At 47.7% G+C, this 20,232-nt stretch overlaps 1 protein-coding gene across 2 annotated transcripts in view; it reads right to left on the bottom strand.

Moving 5' to 3' along the window:
* FBLN5 (fibulin 5) overlaps positions 1-20,232 on the bottom strand; it is a 79,773-nt gene that overhangs the window by 18,403 nt on the left and 41,138 nt on the right. For both annotated transcript variants that reach the window (XM_063948578.1, XM_063948579.1), the window contains exons 5-10: positions 19,061-19,183; positions 5,209-5,325; positions 3,678-3,797; positions 3,432-3,554; positions 2,383-2,509; positions 886-1,081 (exon numbers count right to left, since the gene is read on the bottom strand). In XM_063948578.1, the coding sequence (XP_063804648.1) occupies positions 886-1,081; positions 2,383-2,509; positions 3,432-3,554; positions 3,678-3,797; positions 5,209-5,325; positions 19,061-19,183 (806 nt within the window). The remainder of the gene's footprint in view (positions 1-885; positions 1,082-2,382; positions 2,510-3,431; positions 3,555-3,677; positions 3,798-5,208; positions 5,326-19,060; positions 19,184-20,232) is intronic.

Here is a 20,232-nt window from a genome sequence, read left to right as displayed (position 1 = left end):
GATAGTGTTTGAGGGCAGGTATGTTTGTCCCAGGTTCTTGTCTTACATGTTTTAGAAAATGAAAACTTCTAAGAAAATGCTTTTGTTTTGTTAGAACCTTTTCAGTTTGCTGGAAAAGCTGGATAAGGGCCCTGAGAGAGAGAGATAAGGCGAGTTCCAGACATTGGGCCCAGTTCGGATCTTTGGCCTCACAGAGGGCTAATCAGGGCTTTCAGCTGTGCAAGAGCCTTATAGGGCTTCTAGCCTGATTAATGTGTGAGACTGCCTGGGAAGACTGCAGGATCTCTGTGAGAGAAACACGCTTCCTGATACAAGTGAGCTATACAGTGTTTACTGGAGAACTCTGTGTTTTTGTTTAGTGATAGTTAGGAACATCTTGTGTTTAGTTAGTGCCGGACAGGCAAGGTATTTTCTTTTGCTGTTTGTTTTATTTTCTGTATAATAAAACTGGCTGGGGCCAGTTGTACCAGAAACTGGACTTGTGTGGTTCCTCAGCTGCTGCATGCTGCCATTTATCCCAGGAAACGGCACCTTGTACCCTTACAGTGTTACAGGTGTAATAGATGTATTATGGTTATGGCCAGTGGTCAGGTCATGTTGGGGTGTAGTGTCCTATATCTGTATAGGGTGTAATAGATGTATTATGGTCATGGCCAGTGGTCAGGTCATGTTGGGGGGGTAGTGTCCTATATCTGTATAGGGTGTAATAGATGTATTATGGTCATGGTCAGGTTATGTTGGTTAGGTTTTTATGATACTCGCATTGGTCAGGTCATGTTGGGTTGGTGTCTTCACAGATTGGACATGATAGTTTAGCAGAAGACCACTGATGTAAGTGTTGATAACTATTTCTCATTTGTGGTACAAGTTTGCCATCTCTCCTACCCTCATGTAGAATTCTCTCCCCTCATTGCCAGACTTGATCTGGAAGATATAGTAGACTCCGGGATAGCGGCTGGTGGCTTGCATTTGGAAGATGTCTACAGGGACTCGGCTGCTGGATACAATATCCATATGTCGGTGAACAATGGTGAAGGGCTGATCTCGGCAGGTTGGGTTCTCCACCGGACACATACAGCGACTACAAGAGACAGAAAAGAGATACATTGAGGACAATAACAACCATTACACACTGTTCTCGGACGTTACTGGCCTGTAGTGTTACCACTGTTATGTGGGACATACATCTCTGATCAGATTCCTCGCTCTGCCAAAGGCGATTCTAATCCCAAATAACCGATTTTGATCATTTTGGTTGGGAATCGATTAATCAAGGAATTCCAACATGTTGGATTTTGCTGATCACCCTACCCAGGCACTGGAAGAAAGGCAATTGTCGCAAATGATCGTAGATGTATGGGCCCCATTAAACACTATACAGTATATGGTGTTAGGTGACCTTGTTCTAAAGCAGCTATGTGTAATAGATCTGATGCTCTCATATCGGATAGATGTTTTGTTGAGAATACTTTGGTTGGTAAAGCCTAGCTGGTAATTACCAATTCTTCATCATGATATGTTCATTAGGTGGTGCAAATTGTAAAAATACAAATCATAAGTATTTTTTTTTTTTTTATAGAATATTTTTGGTACTCTCTGTTTCTCTTAATCCACCTGGTGCACAATAGATAAATATGGGCTGTAGAGGTCACGGTTCCAGGAGTCGGCACATTTACACCTACCTCTTCCACCTCTACACCCCAGGGTGTAACATAGAGAGGGAAGAAATGAAGTCTATCCGTGGATAGATTATGAGAAAATCTATGCGTACCAAAAATCCTCTTTTCCCTGCATTTAATCTGGGGGACATTGAATAACTATGGGGGAATCAAAAGATACCCCCTTAAGTGTGATGCAAGTCATCACCACCGGGTTCACCCATTTCACTCAGTAAGTGGGCATCTGGGCAGCGGATGGAGGCCGGATCTGGTAGCCTTTCCCACTGTCCCGGGTGGCTGGGAATGCCACCTGATTTTCAGGAGCCTCCCAGTCATAGTGGGAGAGTAGACAAGTATGCACAGAGTGTACCATGCCCATCAGTGTACCATGCCCATCAGATATGTACTGAGCCAGTGCTCAAGCCAAGCCCCGCACTGTGCATTACTTTATTTACAAAACTGCAGGTACGAGGCTGCTTTGAGCGGTGTCACATTGCTTGGTGGGAAGCCTGAGAGATCATGTATTACTTAAGATATTGTGCAAAATACCCAAATTATAATTATCTTATATTCCAGCATAGAAGAAGCTGGGTATGCAATAAGTGATATAAGGACCAGACTGCCACCTACTGGCCATACATGGTAATGCAGTTCCCAGTTTACTAAACGCAGCACATCAGCTATTGTGAATTCACCCTTTCCTTGCTGTAACCCGAATACTCACTTGTCATTGAGCTGGATATATGGTTCTTCACAGCGTACAGGATCTATACACTTATAGGTTCCAGGGATATTTAAGCAGGTCTGCTGTGCAGTACACGTGTTGTTCCCAGTGTCACACTCGTCAATATCTGTAAGACAATAGGTGTATGTGAGGCACACTCCTAGGCTGCATATTACTGCAATATAGTCCTGCGCACAGCACAGCCTGCAGCCCTGATCCCGTCCGCACCTCTACGCTACTAAAATAACACCTACAATTTAAAATAAAACTCACGCCTGAAGTTGCTTGCTGCACAGTGACAAAGATATGAGAAAGCCCAACACATGCTGTCGCTGGAGCCATTCTGAGATGTGTGCAGATATGTATGGGGGCACTTTTCATTTTTTTAATAACAATTTACACCTAATATGGGAAAGCTGACAGACACTACTGGTGAAGCGGTCACATGTACAGCATATGTCTGCGTCTGATTGTGGGTGCTGTCAGCCGGGTTATTTTAGGAAACGATCTGCAGATCGCTGCTTGTGTGCCCAAATGGATTTGTGCCTAAATAGATACCAGGACTGCCGGAAAAATGGTGAGTTAGATGGTGAGTGAGTTGCGAATGGATTTGCAGCTGACCGGCGTTTGCAAAGCTTTTTGCCCTGCATACGCAGACTTGCATGGGGCGGATTTTCACTCTGTCTGGGCGGCCACTATCTGATTGAAAACCTCTGCAAATTCACAGCGGAGAGATCAGGTCTGAATTAGGCCTAATACGCGGCACTGATATCAGGACGCTGAGACCCAGATCCATGCAATTCCTTCATTCATGTTACCCAATTAAACTCGGAATGGGACTTTTGCCTGAAATAGTCTGTTGAAAACTCAAACACGTTGTTGATGAATTTTAAAAATAGGCTTTGAAAAACTAATGTAGCGTTTCTTAGCAACAGTTGTAGTTGTTAAAACATTAAGTGCGGCCCATATCCATGGTTACAGATGTCACTACACTACAGGCGTAACAGGCGGATACTGTCCAGTGGTATAACGGGACCCTGGTAACTCACCCTGGCACGTTCTGCTGTCATCCAGCAACACATAGCCGGACGGACAGCTGCAGTAGTATGATCCAGGCCCATTGACGCACTCGTGCTGGCACAGGAACTCTGACACGCTGCACTCGTCCATATCTGCGACAAAGAGACCAAAATAAACATAAACAAATGACGCAACCTAAAGCGTCAGACTGAGGACCAGGAAACGGGGGGATTCGGGGGTAATAACGAGTCACATGAGTATCTGAATAGATTTACCGCTGCAGCTGATGCCATCTTCCTCCAGCTCGTAACCGGCATCGCAGCGACACAGGTACGACCCGTAAGTATTAACACAGCTCTGCACGCACGGGTTCTCTGTGGTACATTCATCTACATCTAAAGACAAAAGCAGGAATTGTACATTAGTAGGGAGATAGTGCGGCTTCGGGGCCCAGCAACTGAGAGCAGCCCCGGGGGCCCTGTGTGTAGTCACTTGTGCTGCTTCCCTCTGCCATCCCCTGTGAGAACTAAGGGGGGTCATTCCAAGTTGATCGTAGCTGTGCTAAATTTAGCACAGCTACGATCATTCACACTGAGATGCGGGGGTACGCCCAGCACAGGGCTAGTCCGCCCCGCAAGTCAGTGCCGCCGCCCCCCCGCAGAAGTGCAAAGGCATCGCACAGTGGCAATGCCTTTGCACTTCCAGAGTAGCTCCCGACCAGCGCAGCTTTAGCGTGCTGGTCGGGAGCTACTTGTCGCTCCCCGGCCCGCAGCGGCTGCGTGTGACATCACGCAGCTGCTGCGGCCTGCCCCCTGTTCGGTCCGGCCATGCCTGCGTTGGCTGGAACACTCCCATGAAACGGTGGCCAAACGTCAATCAGGCAGAGGTGATCGCAGCCCTGCTACGGCATTTGGCCGTCTGGCATGCGCAGTAGGGACCCGTTCGCTCGCTTGAGACAAAAAGCAGTGAGCGAATGACCCCCTATACGCTGAGCAGAATAGCGCTGTTGTAGCGTCTAGCACGGAGCCCCATGTCAGCGTCTGTGCTGTGTGACAGCGCTGACACTCAGAGAAGTCTGGAGGCCATGAAGTCTGCACTCGTGGGCTCCAAAACAAAATTTTGAGGGAAAAAATGTATTTATTCCATTTTGGAATAAGGCTGTAACATAAGAAAATGTGGAAAAAGTGAAGCGCTGTGAATACTTTCCGTGGGCACTGTATTCACAAACACTGCAGCCTATGGGCCTTATTCAGCATCAGTTGCAATTTAGCAAAATCGCTAATGTATGGTTATCAGGTGACTGTGCACGCATCAGAGCCGCAATGCGATCGTATAACGATTGCCTGGAAGTGTCTGTTTTTGGGAGGTTACATGACGTTTGCGGGGAGTGGTTTGAAAAATGCAGGCGGATCATGGCCGTTTTGGGGCGTCTATCTGACATCAGCTGCAAAGAATTGCGACTAACAACATGGTGCCGGGGGCCATACTTTAAACACTGAAACATGGGGTCAAATGTAACAGCCACGATTTGCAACGCTGGTATGATTCCGGCGACAGTCATTACATTCCAAGTGCTGATTAGTTTAAAGGTTGTTTATTTTTTTAAGCTGATTACAGAAACGTTATGGAATGAAATTGCTTATGTTTGGGAAGTGCTGCAGACCGCCGGACGTCCTCTATTCCTCCGGCTCAGCAGAGGTTAAAGAATGTTACAGTAACTCATTGGAATATTCCATATCAACTGGATTAATCTCCGATGTCTCACAGGAGACACAATGCTGGCAGCACCTTCTGAACACCACATACCTTGGCAGGATCTGCCGTCAGAGTTCATCACAAACCCAGGGTTACACGTACAGGAATATGATCCTGGTACATTGGCGCAGAGCTGCTGGCAGTACCCGTAGCGGCATTCATCTATGTCTGAAAAGTAAAAATAACATTATTCCTCCAGTTTTACATCTGTGACAATGAAGCTGAACGAATACACGGATCAGAACTGAATTCCAGCGCAGCAGAGGAATGAGATCGTATATGATCAGATGCTGTTTAATCTCAGCGTCTGCGTTTGGCTCATAGACAAAAAAAAAAATCAGCGTTAGTCATTTTGATGTTTCGCTAGACTTCATAAAATTGTAACGGTTGGTCATACATGTTCCTGCGGAGGGCACATACTGCTACACACGCTTTCACGTTCCGTGCCACACACTTTTCCAAAACAGCCACTGATCTCTTGTTCTATTTGCCCCACCCTGGGGTCATTCATTCAGGCACTGGGGCTAACTGGCCTGTGTGTGTTCTCCTCCCATAACCACTCAGCCTCGAACGCCAGAAACCCAACCACAGATTACCATAAAGATCCACTGCGCAATAACATAGGCTGGCCTTACCTACCCTTCCACGCTATCACACTGCCATAGTACAGGGCATTACTCTGTCCCTGGGGAAAGTGCCTTCCCTTGCCCCAGCTCTGCCAGAAGCTTTGGGAATTACTGCCTGCACATACCAACAATCCAGTGGGTTTTTTTCTGCGCCGACTGATGCCGACATTTGATGCAGTGTTAAAAAATGAGACACCAGACCTCTATTCACCTGCTTCTTTATGAGGTGGCCTCACACACTGGCTAGATGGAACCATTCCGTGCTCAGGCCTAAGTCCGTGGGGCTACACTGGGGATTCGTTTGACCGATGACGGCATATACAATACAATATTGGTCACCGGCTGATGTGAAATCCATCCATAGTTATATCATTCCCAATAGGATATCAGTTTCCTGCCACATTGGGTGGAGCCCAACACATGATGGCCTGAAATCGGTCAGATTGGCCAACAGGATCACCAAGTGTGTGACCTCATTGCCAAGATAACTCTGCCCCAGAGTACACCCAACTGTCTTCCTATCACTATCTCACAATGATGACAGAGGAACAAATGCTTTATTATTATTATTATTATTAATTTACATTACATCTTTATCCCAACAGACTGAAAGCAACTTGCGTATATTTTTGCAGAGGCTGAGGCAGCCATATTGGGTGTACTATTGTAGGTCATTCACTTCAAACACAAGGAAAACATACAAACTCCATGTGGGATTTGTGGAAGCAATATAACTATAAATTACTAGCTACGCGTTTCACTGACTGTGGTCTTCTTCTACAGCATTCAGCCTGAGGAGGCAGACAGCAGTCTGTGAAAGGCGTAGCTGAGAAGTAGGGGCATTTTTGGGGTTTTTTTTTACATTTTTACCATTTGCATTCCTGCAACATCTCATTGTTCTTGTTTTCTAATGAATTAAATTTTTGTATTTCTAAATAACAATTTGCTATTCTATTATTTCCTAATTTTTTTCATAAATGAACTTATGAGAACATACGTATGTAGTATATACTGTAATGTCTACATCTGAATGTTGCCACAGACGTTATGTCGTCATGTCAAATTGATAATGTTGACAGTCGGCATGTCAACATAGCATTTTCAGTGGATTTGAGCCACAACCCTACCCTAACCTGAGCCTAACTCTAAAATGGACCTTTCACATTGCGCCTGTCAACGTTTTGTCCATGTCTACATTCTGAAAGTCAACATTATGACTGCATAGAGTGTACACTGATCCCCACTGTGGATCTAATCAGGGCCTCAGGTTCCATCTAGTAGTTGACCCTTTTCATCTCAACCACACCGACAGACGAGTTGCCAAAGAGACTTTGCAGGCAGCCTCCTAAGCTTTGATTAACTCTAAAATTAGGGAAGGAATCGGCCATTACAGCCAGCCCTAAAGACTCCAGTCTCAGTAGCAGGTAGACTGCAGTACCAGGGATTGGTTGTCTACCTCTGGAGCCCATTTTCAGCCCCTGGAACACAGCACTTGGAAGTATGCCACGGGATGGACGTTCTCTGCAGGCAGTCTCACTCCCCTCTGTCTGCTGGGTGTAATACTGGACCTGTCCAGGAGGACAGGGGGAGGCATGTGCCCAGAGCATGCACCCCCTGCTGTAATGTGCATTGAAGACAATGAGCTCTGCAACCCTATTTTGTTTGTATCATGTTGACCATGTCTTAAGGATTGTGGCTTCATATGACTTCTGATCATCTGTATCCGGTGATACTCTTAGTACCTTCAGGAATAAGACATTTTATTGGAGCAAATATATACGTCTTCCAGCTTCAAGGTGCTGTTATTTACTTTTGTCCTGTGACTACACGTATAGTGCAAAATGCTACACCATTCTCTGGCTGTCCCGAGGTTCAACCCAGTGTCTCCAAGCTACGCATTTTGCTCTCTACCAAGCGCAGCACTGTTCCATAGCTAGCCAACACCAACCACGAGGTGTTGCAGCAGCCTGACCATACATACCCCGAAGCAAAGTAAGCAGTTTCGGGTGCCTTTGGTAGTAGCCATGGAGAAACAGTTCCAGGGGCCTTTGGTAGGTGCCTGTGAGAATTGATTCCAGGTACCGTTGGTAGGAGCCTGTGAGAAGTGATTCCAGGTGCCGTTGGTAGGAGCCTGGTAGAAACAGTTCCAGGGGCCTGTGGTAGGAGCCTGTGAGAAGTGATTCCAGGTGCCTGTGGTAGGAGCCTGTGAGAAGTGGTTCCAGGGGCCTGTGGTAGGAGCCTGTGAGAAGTGATTCCAGGTGCCTGTGGTAGGAGCCTGGTAGAAACAATTCCAGGTGCCGTTGGTAGGAGCCTGTGAGAAGTGATTCCAGGTGCCGTTGATAGGAGCCTGGTAGAAACAGTTCCAGGGGCCTGTGGTAGGAGCCTGTGAGAAGTGGTTCCAGGTGCCGTTGGTAGGAGCCTGTGAGAAGTGGTTCCAGGTGCCGTTGGTAGGAGCCTGTGAGAAGTGATTCCAGGTGCCGTTGGTAGGAGCCTGTGAGAAGTGATTCCAGGTGCCTGTGGTAGGAGCATGTGAGAAGTGATTCCAGGTGCCTGTGGTAGGAGCCTGTGAGAAGTGATTCCAGGTGCCTGTGGTAGGAGCCTGTGAGAAGTGATTCCAGGTGCCTGTGGTAGGAGCCTGTGAGAAGTGATTCCAGGTGCCGTTGATAGGAGCCTGGTAGAAACAGTTCCAGGTGCCGTTGGTAGGAGCCTGTGAGAAGTGATTCCAGGTGCCGTTGGTAGGAGCCTGTGAGAAGTGATTCCAGGTGCCTGTGGTAGGAGCCTGTGAGAAGTGATTCCAGGTGCCGTTGGTAGGAGCCTGGTAGAAACAGTTCCAGGGGCCTGTGGTAGGAGCCTGTGAGAAGTGATTCCAGGTGCCTGTGGTAGGAGCCTGTGAGAAGTGGTTCCAGGGGCCTGTGGTAGGAGCCTGTGAGAAGTGGTTCCAGGTGCCTGTGGTAGAAGCCTGTGAGAAGTGGTTCCAGGTGCCTGTGGTAGGAGCCTGGTAGAAACAGTTCCAGGTGCCGTTGGTAGGAGCCTGTGAGAAGTGGTTCCAGGTGCCGTTGATAGGAGCCTGGTAGAAGCAGTTCCAGGGGCCTGTGGTAGGAGCCTGTGAGAAGCAGTTCCAGGGGCCTGTGGTAGGAGCCTGTGAGAAGTGGTTCCAGGTGCCTGTGGTAGGAGCCTGTGAGAAGTGGTTCCAGGTGCCGTTGGTAGGAGCCTGTGAGAAGTGGTTCCAGGTGCCGTTGGTAGGAGCCTGGTAGAAACAGTTCCAGGGGCCTGTGGTAGGAGCCTGTGAGAAGTGGTTCCAGGTGCCGTTGATAGGAGCCTGGTAGAAACAGTTCCAGGGGCCTGTGGTAGGAGCCTGTGAGAAGTGGTTACAGGTGCCGGTGGTAAGATCCTGGGAGTAGAGGGTCCAGGTTCCAGTGTAGGAGCCTGGAAGAAGCGGTTCTAAGTGCTGGTGTAGGAGCCTGGTTCTGGCAGTGAGAGAGAACCCTAAGCCCCAGGAGTGGCAAGCCCGCTCAGGTTGCCCAGGAATCCATCAATCTCCTGGCAATCTGTACCAGTCAGTAGAATAAAGCTGGGTAGACACTTGCACAATCACACTTCAGACGCAATTTCACTTATGTTCAGAACTCCTGATCACAGTGCAGAGACGCACGGACAGTACACACCTTAACAATCTAACTTACAGTCTTCAACCCCCATCTGTCTGCAACATTGAATGAAACGACGCAAAGGCAGCAGCATAGGTAGAACGGTCGCTAATGTGTACACAATGCACAACTGGTCCAATATTGCACCATCACATCGCTGCACATAGATCTTCAGACGCGACCTCATTTCATCTGATAAAAAAGATGGAAGGGGAGTACACAGACCTCATACATCCCATGAACGCACCGGGAATCAAACGATTGGCCGAACAATTGCACAGGTGTGTACCCAGCGTAAAAACCACAAGAACATTTTATGCTGTAATTGTATCTTACCCTTGTTTGGAAATAAAACTATGGGGGTAATTCAGACCTGATCGTAGCAGCAAATTTGTTAGCAGTTGGGCAAAACCATGTGCACTGCAGGTGGGGCAGATGTAACATGTGCAGAGAGAGTTAGATTTGGGTGGGTTATATTGTTTCTGTGCAGGGTAAATACTGGCTGCTTTATTTTTACACTGCAATTTAGATTTCAGTTTGAACACACCCCACCCAAACCTAACTCTCTCTGCACATGTTACGTCTGCCCCACCTGCGGTGCACATGGTTTTGCCCAACTGCTAACAAATTTGCTGCTACAATCAGGTCTGAATTACCCCCTATATAAGCTAAAAAAAAAAAAGGAGGAGTGGGAGTATGACCGGTATGAAGAAGAAACAAAGTGATGACGGAGACAACAGTGGGTCCCCTGAGGGAAAAACCAAAATACATAGATGGAGGACAGGTGAGACCAGTGACAGGTGCAGAAGTGGGGCTGCAGCACAGTCCAATTTAGGGGGGCCACACCTACTGCCAGTGAGTCCCAGCCGGCAATGTTTGGCAGCGTTGGGGGGGCAGGTGGTGCGGTTCCCCTATATGAATGTTGGACTGTGCTGCAGTCCCACCTCTATAACTGCCCCTGGGTGGGAGCGTTACCTGGGAGGAGAAGACAATAGACTGCAGAGTTACATAACAGAGAGAGCGATGAAGCGTGCAATATGTTGGAGACGGGAATACGTATCGGAGAGATGGGGAGAGTGTACACACTGCCGGCTTTGTTCTCTCTGGCACACACATGTATTATTTCAGATGCTTCTCTCTACTTATTGGCATAAACAATTCCCCACACAATCCCATCTCGCAGAATTCACTTATTGTCATCACAGCAGTGCCGAGACCATCGTACATACCAGCAGTGCTGACACCATCGTACATACCAGCACTGCTGAGACCATCGTACATACCAGCAGTGCCGAGACCATCGTACATACCAGCAGTGCTGACACCATCGTACATACCAGCAGTGCTGAGACCATCGTACATACCAGAAGTGCTGACACCATCGTACATACCAGCACTGCTGACACCATCGTACATACCAGCAGTGCTGACACCATCGTACATACCAGAAGTGCTGACACCATCGTACATACCAGCACTGCTGAGACCATCGTACACACCAGCAGTGCTGAGATCGTCGTACATACCAGCACTGCTGAGACCATCGTACATACCAGCAGTGCTGAGACCCATCGTACATACCAGCAGTGCTGACACCATCGTATATACCAGCAGTGCTGACACCATCGTACATACCAGCAGTGCTGAGACCATCGTACATACCAGCAGTGCTGAGACCCATCGTACATACCAGCAGTGCTGACACCATCGTACATACCAGCAGTGCTGACACCATCGTACATACCAGCAGTGCTGAGACCATCGTACATACCAGCAGTGCTGACACCATCGTACATACCAGCAGTGCCGACACCATCGTACATACCAGCAGTGCCGACACCATCGTACATACCAGCAGTGCTGAGACCATCGTACATACCAGCAGTGCCCAGACCATCGTACATACCAGCAGTGCCCAGACCATCGTATATACCAGCAGTGCCGAGACCATCGTACATACCAGCAGTGCCGAGACCATCGTACATACCAGCAGTGCTGAGACCATCGTACATACCAGCAGTGCTGAGACCATCGTACATACCAGCAGTGCTGACACCATCGTACATACCAGTAGTGCTGACACCATCGTACATACCAGCAGTGCCCAGACCATCGCACATACCAGCAGTGCCCAGACCATCGTACATACCAGCAGTGCCGAGACCATCGTACATACCAGCAGTGCTGACACCATCGTACATACCAGCAGTGCTGACACCATCGTACATACCAGCAGTGCTGACACCATCGTACATACCAGCAGTGCTGAGACCATCGTACATACCAGCAGTGCTGACACCATCGTACATACCAGCAGTGCCCAGACCATCGTACATACCAGCAGTGCTGAGACCATCGTACATACCAGCAGTGCTAAGACCATCGTACATACCAGCAGTACTGACACCATCGTACATACCAGTAGTGCCCAGACCATCGTACATACCAGCAGTGTTGACACCATCGTACATACCAGCAGTGCTGAGACCATCGTACATACCAGCAGTGCTGAGACCATCGTACATACCAGCAGTGCTGACACCATCGTACATACCAGCAGTGCTCCCGCTTTCTCCTCAAATCCATATTTCATTACATAAATAGGTCTAAAGTTCACTATTTTCCACCAATGTCATCCCCAGGTTTCCCCAGGTTCATCTCGTTGCAGTTTATTAATTCTTCCCTCAGACTCAAGTGACAAAAAAAATGAGAAATAGATTTGTTTTGCACTAACTTATCTCCCACTTCACGGATCCTCCATTTGGGCGGCCTATAACTTACTGTAAGATACACGTATTATCATTTCTGAGCCTTATTAGAACCACATATACATAAAAAACAACACTATACAGAATGCGCTTATCACGGACACATAAACAATTCCTGCCAGATCCGCCCTATTATTAGGAGGGAACTCCCCAGGACTCGCACAGCGACAATGTGCTCTGGATACTCCGTCTCTCACAGGTTCTGCCACAATCACTCAGACTCATCTGCTGCTTCAGTCTCCAGACCTATAGGTGGGTACAGATTAGCCGACGTGCTCTATGAGCGACATCGCCTAGTGTTTCCCCTACCGGGCCGGGCATGCAGTTTTGGTCGATGATTCCAAATTGAGCTGCATGCACGGCCGACACTGAGGGTCATTAAAGACCCACGCGGCTGCGTATCGCTCGGCGGCGGCATACACACTTAACCCGGGTACACACTGGGCGATAAAGGGAATTGCCGGCGATGGACGACGAACGATATAGCGCATACACACTGAACGTTATCATCACCGCCGGCATTCCCGAAAACATGCAGCTCAGCCTGACATTGATGGGTTGAGCTGCATGTCAGCTCAATATTGGTGATTGCTGAACGACGTGCGGGAGCGCTCATGGTTCACCAATATGACCCCATACACACTGGACAATGGGGGTCATTCCGACCTGATGGCACGCTAGCTATTTTTTGCAGCGCTGTGATTAGGTCAAAACTCAGCAAAACTGCGCATGCGTATGCACTGCAATGCGCGTCATATGGGTACAAAGCCGATCGTTGCTGGGCGATGGAATTAACGAAGAATCCATTTGCACAGCCGATTGCAAGGAGATTGACAGGAAGAAGGCGTTTGTGGGTGGCAACTGACCGTTATCTGGGAGTGGTTGGAAAACGCAGGCGTGTCCAAGGGTTTGCAGGGCGGGTGTCTGACGTCAATTCCGGGACCGGACAGACTGAAGTGATCGCAGCGGCTGAGTAAGTTCAGACCTACTCAGAAACTGCACCAAACTGTTTTTGTACCGCTCGGCTGCACAAGCGATCGCACACTTGCAAAGCGAAAATACACTCCCCCATAGGAGGCGACTATCTGATTGCAGCGCTGCAAAAAATAGCTAGCGAGCGATCAACTCGGAATGACCCCCAATATAAGCCTTAAAAATAAACGATAACGACATTTATGTCGTTATCGTTTATTTTGTAGGCTGAAATCACCCAGTGTTTACCCGGCTTTAGCGATAAAGTAAACAACGTCGCTCAAAAAGGATCAAATGAGCGACGCCGTTTAATTTATCGTTAAGTGTGTACCCACCTTAAGTCCTTAGCTAGGTTTCAAGCTTTTATTTAAAGTTGATTCAAATAGAACGTAACCTAAAGTAGAGCGGAATGCAAGCCTCCAGCTAGTCCTGGGCCAGTCATCTGTGTCAGGTAGTCATGTCTGACTTGAGTTTAAATGCCCACCGACCATGAAAGCCGACGTTCTCAGATACAGACCATGACTTGTATCATTCAGTGCTGCCCTGGTAGTCTGTTCCTGCGCTCTTTGTTACCGGCAGCTGAAGTCACAGCCTCCATCTGTCACCAAGGTTAAAAAGTTGATATTTCTGTCACTTAAGCTGCTGTGACATTACACACCGAGCATTCCTGCAGAAGAAGTCAGCAAGATTAGCACCACATGGCAACCTACTGGTCATTATGGGCTAGTGTGTGTACACAGAGGTGCAGCTAGGACTGGGACCCATAGTATAAGAAGGATACGAGCTGTGCTTTCCTGGGCGTTAGCTGTTTGGACTCACGCAGATGCTACGTATTACGGGTGTGTTATGGAACTGCTGCAGAACTGGTTGCGTACTCAGAAACTTAATCGCTCACCTGGGAGGCAATACTCTGACGGGGAACCTGCACTTAGCGTGGAGCGGATACAGACGCTCTAAGTGCTAAAGGCGCTCAGATCGGGCGTCTCAGTCCTTGCGCAGTCATACGCAGGCTTATTTACCAGAGGCATTTACTTGCATTACCATAGAGTTGAAGAGGAAGATACAGCAAAAACGCTAAAGCGGTTGCAGCAGCAGCGTGAGAATCTGCGTATTAGAGCGCTGTCTGCACTGGGTGATGTTACCAGCTGTGGAGTGATAGGCTGCCGTGTAATGAAGGTGTCCGTGTGATAGGTAGACAGTAATGACTACGTAGGGCCGGAGCTTTTCCATTAATACAATGTTTCATTCTCGCTATCCGGTCATTTGTAACATTAGTAAATTCCTCCCATTATTCACCTATATGAAATAAATCTGAGAATTTCCTCTGTAAGGGCCACATAGTGCCCCCGTCCCATACACAGAGGTGAGAGCGGGACCTCGTGTCCCTGAGCCCCTCTAGAGCTGTAACCAGACATTTCAGTGCCCCTGGACAGGAAAAGCATTATAAATATATATTAGAGATGTGCGGGTTCGGATTTACTCTTTCTTAATGCCAAAATTAGCGCGAGTTTGGATTTATCCGGAAGTACTCATTGGCTGTCCAAAACATGTGACATCCCAGAGCCAATAAGATGCCTTTTTGAGTTCCGGGTAAATCCGAACCTGCACATCTCTTATTCTAAATAAATATATATATATATATATATATGTGTGTGTGTATATACATACACACACACACACACACACACATTTATAGAATGCCTGTACTTACAGAACACTCGAGAAAATGGATGTGGACACCAATCCTCTTATACCCTCATTTCATTTTCTGCACTTAATTACTTAATTTAGTTGCATTATCCTTTATTATAAATCACACATTTCTTTGCAGTCATGCCCAGGACCTTCAATCACTTCCTCTTTTATGTAAAGCACAGATTTTAAAATACTGTCATACCGAGGATTCAAACCCATGACCTTCCATATTGTAGTCAGACACTATCGCATGGAGCTATTTGCTCCTGTATGGGAAGTATGAGAATATTTTGAAGCCTTAAAGGAGTGTGTGACTGAAGGTGCTTAGGGATGTGAGGGGGGAATGGGGTGATATTAGAGAAAAGGGATTTGCATGTGGGATTGATTAAAACAGAAATAGACTGTAGCTGCAGAACATCGCCCCCTGCCTTGCAGTGCCCTGAACGGTGGCACATGTGGCAGCACCCTAGTTATGCCCCTGAGCAGGTGGTATCGGAGGATCAGTCTGTGTCTGATAACGGCCACTAGCAATATTACAAGTCAGGATACATTACAGCCAGATGTGCAGGCCGCGTGTAAATGGGGAACATGTGTGTGCGTGCCTCCAGGGAGAGCTGTAACATCAGCGTTTACACTGTAACTATATGTAGCATGTAAAGATCTGCAGCTGTTTCATCTTGTGGTTACTTTCATCCTGCCCAGATCTCCCCCTTGTTACAGGATTACAGAGAGTGATCTGATATACATCCATGTGCTCTGTCGCTGGACTTCTGAGGCCGGATACAGGTTTATTCTGTGTTTATCTTCAGGCTCAGCAATCCCTGTACAGACTTCCTGCAGCCAGCATCACTCCCATTCCTCCTCTCACTGTCTGCAGATGACAGGATAAAACCCTGGAACACGGACGCGGCTTCATTCCTGGGACCGGCTACATATAAACATTATTACAGGAATGGCGGTATACACTATATAGGCCTACTGACGCTAAGGGGATCTGTGCAGACATGATGGCTCAAGGTTCCTCAAAACTACATTTACCCTGCAGCCTCCAGAACTGTGGTCTGTGGTCCCAAAGCATCTGTCCTATGTGGGCGTAACTGTAGTATTACCTCAGTCAGTTTGTTTTGCTGAAGCAGGGATATCCCTAATGCCTGGACTGTGGTCGGGTAATGAGAATCAGGTTCAAGAAACACTGTGATAATCCTGACTTCATAGGCCTTACGCGAACACAGTTTTTGTCATACTCTGTCCTCACGGTGCAGGTTTTCAAGGTATCCTCAGGGGTAATTACTATCACCTGTACTCATCACAGGTTAGTCCAGTGGTCCTCAAGGCACCCCAACAGTCCGGGTTTTAGGGATATTCCTGCTTGTGCACAGATGGTATAATCAAACTAACAGTGGTGCTAATTAAGTCGCCTGAGCCTAATCCTGGATATCCTTAATACCTGGACTGCTGGGGTGCCTTGAGGACTGTGTTTGTGAATCACTGGCCTAATCTATAATACCATGTAAAAAAATATCATATACAGACAGAAACAGCGCTTCGTGGTACAGCGCCGAGCTGCCTGCGTTTGGTGACTAAAACTGTACTGAGTATTAGTATTGAACGCCGGCTTGTCACTAAACGTCACTTGTGTCTCGTTAGTAGAAATGCATTGTGATGAGTAGCGATCAGTAAATCCATTATGACTAAGGGCCCGATCTACACTCTAGAATCTATGACATGCGGGGCGACGCCCAGCACAGGGCCAGTCCGCCCCGCATGTCAAGCCCTAACCTCCCCGCACAGGTGCCCATGGCAAGTGGCTGCGTAGGCAGGTGCCCCGGCAAGTGGCTCCCTGAAAACGCACTCTAGCTGCGGAGGCCGCCAGCTACCCGCCATGTTTGTGCTGCAACGGCTGCGTGTGATGTCACGCAGCCGCCGCGGCCCATCCCAGAGAAAGTCTGGACACGCCTGCATCGTCCGCACGGTGCCCCCCCCAACGGCATTGAAACGCCACTGCCACGCCCCTCTCGCCCCGCGACCGCCGCTGTCTGTTAGTCAGGCAGAGGCGATCGCAGCAGTGAGATGCATGTGCGCACGCGCAGTGCAGCCGCTGCGCGTGCGCACAACACAAAGCGTCTCAGCCTGCGATTGCTGCTGTCACTTGTTACTTTACTGCGATTTTTCTTTTTCTTGCCTTTTATGGCATCATTTTGTGCGCAGTACCGGCTCCTGGGAGGTCATTTCCTGTCCCCACCGTTCTTATAGGTAAAAGTAAAAGAAATATAAAAAATTAAATAAATAAGGTGACATTTATTTCCCAGCGTACTTCAGCCCCTACTAACCTACGAGATTCCCTATGAGGACAATTGTTGCAGAATGCTGGGGTACAGAGAGCTGTAAGTTCTGCAGAACAAGTCCTGCCGCTATGTCACACATATGTTACTAGGCCTGAGTTATAGATCTATACGTGTAGCAATATATCGCTCAACTGCATCTAACACGGACATAAGTGTGCAAACCCGTTCCTGGGTTCCTGCCTCCACTGCATGTAGGTTATAGACAAGCCTGATCAGAGGAACTCGTATATATAGGTTTCTATAGACTCTTCCTTCATTTCCCTTGTTTGGATACCCACAAAAGGAAATTCTATCCACACACCCCTTTAATAAAAGTGAACTAACAGAACAAGAATGTACAAATGCCCCAAATAAAGAAAAGGTTCTTCCACGCCACGTTTGATATATTTATATTGATATATATTTTAATTTATCTCCCCACGTGACTCGCAGGTAGGGTGGCCAATCCCGGGCCATTTTTTCAATCCCGGGTATCGGGATTGAAAAATGGTCAATCCTGGGATTCCGGGGATACCTGGGATTTGGCTTTCTTTCTATGTTTCCGCCCTGCCTCTCCCTGCCCGCCCCGCAGCAATTGCAAAGCAGAAAGTATTACAATAGGATGCTTCCTTGCCCCCCCTCACCAAGGGCTGAAGGTGAAACGCTGCCCGTGCACTTTCTATTTCTGCAGAAGCAGCCAGGAGGAGGAGGAGAGTGCGGGGCATGACGGAACGTGTAGTTCTCTGCAGCAGCCCGCAGATGGGGGGCTCAGCGGCAGGGGACTGCACAGCGTGACCTCACAGTCAGAGGTCACGCTGCACGGGGGGAGCCGAGAGGAGGGACCTGGGCAGCGTTGAGCATCCTGAGGACGCTCAACGCTGCCTGCCAATCAAGGGCCGCCTGATCCCGCAATCCCCGGGATTGGAGCTTCCAATCCCGGGATTGAATCCCAGCCTATTTTTGGCCTAAATCCCGGGATCCCGCCGATCCCGATCCCGGGATTGGCCTCCCTACTCGCAGGGGGTTTTATTCTCAAAGTGACAGTCAGGGAGCGTTTGTGGGAGGTAACAGGGAAGTGGCGACAAACGCAGGTGTGTAGCGGAAATTTTGGGGGCGTGTCTCAGCTTGCAACTGCGAGCCCGCACTCATTTATAATGCCTGCTGCTTCTTACTTCCAGCATCCATGCTGCGCGGCTATTGGATCACTCAGAATGTCTGACCGGTGGTTGTTTCTGTACACAAGCGGCAGACCAGAGACGCTGTCAATGAGCAGTACAAATCCCAGCTGCTGAGGCATTTGCATATTTTCACACAGCCGCTCTGTACCAGTTCTCTGCTGCAGTGACTATAGCATACATCTCTGAATCAGGCCTATAGCTGGACCACAGCCTTCACTCTCTGTAAATCAGCATAAAGTGATTTCATCCAAATCCTGACAATAAAAGTTACACTGAACAAACATTGAGATTGAGCCTGGCAGGATAAATCCCACTTCTGGCACCATTATAAAAGGTACATCCTCCATTATAAAAGGTACATCCTCCATTCCTGCTGCATGGTAGTAACAAATGCCATAATTGTACGTTCAGCAAGATTCTTAGTGGAAGTTTATGATAATTTCCTTTTGTAAGAGACAGACTCCTAGCAGATCCGGTGTAACAGATGTAAGCACGGTGGGCAGTACAGAAATCATCCACACTGTAATAGCAATATTTTCATCTGCTCAAAGCGCAGACATGCTACAAGTACCGCGCACAATCTGTACATAGGTATAAGTATGTGGAATGAAGGTGGTAAAACAAATCTCTACATTGGTGACAGAATGAGGCCAATGTCTACAGTGGATCCAAACCATGGAAGTCGCAACTCACCTAAGCACTGGCCCTCGAGCAGCCAGTAGCCCTCGGTACAGGAACAGGTGTAGCCTCCCTCCGTGTTTATACACACCTGCGTGGGGTTGCAGTGGTGGGAGTCACTGGCACACTCATCAATATCTGCAAAGACAGAACACACATGGGCGTTACCAGGGGTAATAAAAGTGCCACCATCCAGACCACGGATATGTGGTTTCTTACAGTGTTCTCAACACAGCGAAGGTGGTCTGCACGGGGGCAGTGGCGTAAGTTTGTCCCAGTTGCCCGGAGGCAAGATAAATATTGGTGCACCCCCTATTTCCTATATTAAGATAAATATATGTATGTATGTATGTATGTATGTATGTATGTATGCATATGTATATATATGTGTGTGTGTGTGTGTGTGTGTGTGTGTGTGTGTGTGTGTATGTAGTGTTCTGAAAAAAAAATATATACTGTATTTAATACATTTAATTGTCTTTTATTTTAAATCACACATTTCTTAGCAGTCATACCCAGGATTAGAACCCATGACCTGTTACACTGACAGCAGACACTTTACTGATGGAGCTATTTGCTCCTGTACGGGAAGCATGAGAATTCTAACTATATGAAGTTACGTGTAATTGTCAGAGAAGTATCTTCATATAGTTAAAATTCTCATATTTCCTATACAGGAGCAACAGCTAAATCAGTAAGGTGTCTGCTTCCAGTGTAATAGGTTGTGGTTTCTAATCCTGGGTGTAATACTTGTAAAATGTGTATATTCAGTATAATAAAGAGGGTGTGATTTGTAAGGTGCAGGGACCAGTGAGGAAGTCGGCCACTGAAAAGACAGTGACAGCTATCAATTAACTTAATTCAATAGTGTCACAGAATGGGAAGAGAGGTGCCCCCCTTCAGAGCAGGAGCCCGGTGGCAGATGACTCTGTTGCCTCCCAGAGTTCTGCCTCTGCACGGGGGGCTGACTCCTTTTCTCTCTCATAATAAAGTCACTGATGAAGCCTATAGAATATACAGTGCCTAAATAACACTATTATAATGTGTACATAATAGCAATTATCACATGTATAACTCCTTGTAAATAATATTTGTAGAATTGGTGAATTCTGATGTAATAACCCCAGAATCCATTAGGAGCACTCAGTGCCGGATTACCAAATAGGCAGAGTAGGCACCGGCCTATG

Source organism: Pseudophryne corroboree, chromosome 12 (genome assembly GCF_028390025.1).
Source record: "Pseudophryne corroboree isolate aPseCor3 chromosome 12, aPseCor3.hap2, whole genome shotgun sequence".
Lineage (NCBI taxonomy): Eukaryota > Metazoa > Chordata > Amphibia > Anura > Myobatrachidae > Pseudophryne > Pseudophryne corroboree.
Note: the sequence above shows the minus strand (reverse complement) of the source record. Positions and strands in the feature narration are given on the sequence as shown.